This window comes from Citrus clementina, unplaced genomic scaffold, assembly GCF_000493195.1.
Source record: "Citrus clementina cultivar Clemenules unplaced genomic scaffold, Citrus_clementina_v1.0 scaffold_27, whole genome shotgun sequence".
NCBI classification, from domain to species: domain Eukaryota; kingdom Viridiplantae; phylum Streptophyta; class Magnoliopsida; order Sapindales; family Rutaceae; genus Citrus; species Citrus x clementina.
The window spans coordinates 44,324-48,016 of NW_006262363.1; the positions used below are offsets into that span (position 1 = coordinate 44,324).

At 35.8% G+C, this 3,693-nt stretch overlaps 1 protein-coding gene across 1 annotated transcript; it reads left to right on the plus strand.

Annotated features, from left to right (window-relative positions):
• Positions 1 to 1,730: 1,730 nt before the first annotated feature.
• Positions 1,731 to 3,453, plus strand: LOC18050358 (cytochrome P450 83B1). The gene is made up of 2 exons (XM_006445471.2): positions 1,731 to 2,642; positions 2,845 to 3,453. The coding sequence occupies exons 1-2, from the start codon at positions 1,731 to 1,733 to the stop codon at positions 3,451 to 3,453; spliced, it is 1,521 nt and encodes a 506-aa protein (XP_006445534.1).
• Positions 3,454 to 3,693: the final 240 nt, after the last annotated feature.

Genomic DNA, 3,693 nt, shown 5'->3' on the forward strand with positions numbered 1-3,693 from the left:
AAATCACATCTCATGACTCAATCAAACATATAATATGCAAATATATAATCATGATATTAAATCATATTATCAAATATAAATGCTTCACGAAATTCATATTAGTAATAATAGTATCCACTCACAGATCATGTTTCACTTCGGGGTGTTTGTTGGGGCTCCTATGGGTTCTTGAATTCTTGAGTTCCTCCTAAAATATAAGATTAAAAAATTAACTATTAAAACTGATATAAAAATTGATACGTATCACAAAAACTGTAATATAACTGTTCAAACTTCATATATCTATTACCCATTAATTCATTGGATATTAATGTAAGTGTTTAATTTCATTTCCTATAACATTCCCTCTCAATTTATCTTTTTAATTTCTTTTCCCACTCTTGGCTTCTTCCTTTCTTTTATTTTTTTTCTTTCCTCTTCTCTTTTGCTCTCAGTTTTTCTTCTTTTTCTTCTCTGTCTCACTTCAAAAAATGATGCAAAATGAGAGCTGGTTTCAATTCCTTCAAATTCATATATGTCCACCGACTCAAGCACACAAGTAGAGCATACGGGTGAAGCATGCACGTGCCTTGCATGAAGCTGGTAGCTTGCTGCTGCTTTGATAATTAGCCACGTTTGGCTTATAAAGAAGCGGTGAAGCATGCACGGTGCATTACATTCATGCTATCTACGGAATGATAAAAACTAAACTTCAAGTACAGCGGAGTAAAACCTGTGCACACAGCTTAACATTTTATGTGGCAACTCTGGAAGAAATCTCACAATGAAAATAAAAATTACAGGCGAATGTTGCAAGTATATTTCATTCATATGTCAATTTTTGAAAACCTTGCTCTGTAAGTAAACCAACCAATCTATTTGTGACAAATGGGAACAAGACAGTAACCTCCTTATTTGATGACATGCAGCATTTGCAGAAGCTGAAACAGTAAACATGGGAATGAAAGGATTAGAATCATTTGATATATTTTTTTTTAACTAGAATTACTTCCACCGTAACTGATATAATTAAATAAGAGAGAATTTACAAACTAATTTTTTAAATTCTCTCAAATAAGTAAGCATATTAATTAAAAAATTTAAATTAAAAGTATTTCATTTAATTATTTTTTTATTGAAAACTAATAATTAATACATATGCATTCTCTACAGGTTTAATCAGGTTTTGTTGTTGTACACATTAGTATAATAAGTTTAAATGAAGTTTAAACTTTGATAATTTAAATTAAAATTCTCACAATTATTTGAAGATTGTGGTTCGGTGAAATGAAGTTTATCCAGTATAACATACCAAAAAGGGGGCGGCTAAGGAGGCAGCCAGGAGGCAACCGAGAGTTAGCAAAAGAGGCAAGAAAAAGGCAACAAGCCAACAATGAAGTCAAAAGCTCAAGAAGGGAAGCGGTGAAGCAAATCCGACAAACGCAAGCAAGAGTTAAGCTGGCTGTTTCGCATGACACATGTGAAGCTTCATCACAAGCTGGCTGTTTCGCATGACACATGTGAAGCTTCATCACAAGCTGGCTGTTTCGCATGACACGTCTATGCTATTTTTCTTCTGGATTTAATCTATCATTGTCGACGACGACGATTTGCTAACCTCACAAGTGATAAGGACTCTACAAGAGTACAAAACAGAGACTCGTAATACTACTGAATATAGCATTTCTGTTTCCTTATTAATGGAGAAAGGCAGTTATGTTTTTGCAGCGGTCAAGGGCATTGAAGATATTATGGCTTTACTTATCATCGTTAGCTTCCTTCTGTGTCTCCCATTCTTCCTCTTCTTCTTTGTTTTGCAAAGGCACAAAACCTCGAAAAATAATACTAAATTACCACCAGGCCCCCGGGGCCTTCCCTTCATCGGTAACTTACATCAGTTTGATGTCTCAAAGCCTCATGTGTCATTTTGGGAACTATCGAAAAAATATGGCCCCCTCATGTCCTTGCGTCTTGGTTTTGTGCCGTCCTTAGTAGTTTCCTCAGCAAAAATGGCTAAAGAGATATTGAAAACCCATGACCTTCAATTTTGTAGCAGGCCAGCCTTGGTAGGGCAACAAAAGTTATCTTACAATGGTCTTGATTTGGCTTTTTCACCCTATGATGAATATTGGAGAGAGATTAGAAAAATTTGTGTCATTCATCTCTTAAACTCTAATAAGGTACAAAATTTTCGACCCATTAGAGAAGATGAAGTTTCAAGAATGATTGAAAAGATTTCAAAATCAGTTGCTGCTTCTAAGCTCGTAAACTTAAGTGAGGTAATGATGTCTCTTACTAGCACTATTATTTGTAGAATTGGTTTTGGCAAGAGGTACGATGAAGATGAAGCAACAAGTGCAAGAAGTAGATTCCAAGCCTTGCTTAATGAAACTCAAGCCTTGTTTGTAAGCTTTTTTGTTACAGATTATTTTCCTTTCATGGGCTGGATTGATAAGTTCACAGGAAAGATGCAACGTCTGCAAAATAACTTCCAAGAACTTGATAGATTCTACCAGGAACTCATCGACGAGCATTTGGATCCAAACAGAACAAAATCAAAATTGCCGCAACAGGAGGATATAATTGATGTTTTACTTCAAATAAGAAAAGATCGTGGATTTAAAGTTGACCTGACTTTGGATAACATCAAAGCAGTGCTCATGGTGGATAATTTTATAAATAGTTATATGTAGACTCGTGCTTAGGCGCAGACTCAAAATTTTGTGCAGATGCCCAATTTTACAGTGTTGTAAAACGTTTTATAATGCTGTAAAGTGCTCTTTGACGTCTCCGCCTGAGCATGATTAATTTAATATAATTTTATTCGCTTTAACTAATTTAATATGTATATTGTTTGCTTTGCAGAACGTATTCGTTGCTGGAACAGACACAAGTGCAGCAACTGTGGTTTGGGCCATGACCTACCTAACGAAGAATCCTAGAGCAATGAAAAAAGTTCAACTGGAAATTAGATCGTTGATTGGGGGCAACAAAGGCTTTGTAAATGAAGATGATGTTCAAGAACTACATTATCTTAAAGCCGTAGTGAAGGAGACAATGAGATTGCAACCTACAGTGCCGTTACTACTTCCAAGAGAAGCAATTCAAAAGTGCATAGTAGAAGGGTATGAAATACCAGCTAAAACACGTGTTTTTGTAAATGCATGGGCGATAGGGAGAGATCCTGAAGCTTGGCAGAATCCTGAGGAATTTTATCCGGAGAGATTTGTTGATAGTTGTATTGACTTTAAAGGGCAAAACTTTGAGTTAATACCGTTTGGTGCTGGCAGAAGAATTTGTCCTGGGTTGAATATGGGAATTGTAACTGTGGAGCTTGCACTTGCTAATCTTCTTTACAAATTTGATTGGGAAATGCCGCCTGGATTGAAGAGCCATGACTTTGATGTTCTGCCCGGACTTGCCATGCATAAGAAGAACGTTCTTTCTCTTCGGGCTAAGTATCATGTTGAGTAGGTAAATTAAGGCACCTCCATCAATAAGAAGGTAAATTAAGGCACCTCCATTAATAAGGGTTTGATCTAGCTAAAGGAAATATATGTTATGCGTCCTCAATTGTGCTTCTCAATGTTTTCTTTCTTTCTTCTTATGTATAATGGATGTTTACGCGAATGGTTTTTAGTAAGTAATTTTCTTTTAGTTCAAAATTTTGGGAGGTAAGGGCTAGAAGATAATAGGGACTCTGCCCACTCTCTT

Excerpts from the sequence above, each read along its gene's own strand:
- LOC18050358 (XM_006445471.2), top strand. The coding sequence starts at position 1,731 with ATGGCTTTACTTATCATCGTTAGCTTCCTTCTGTGTCTCCCATTCTTC. Across the intron at positions 2,643-2,844 it reads ACATCAAAGCAGTGCTCATG|AACGTATTCGTTGCTGGAAC; the intron begins GTGGATAATTTT and ends TTTGCTTTGCAG.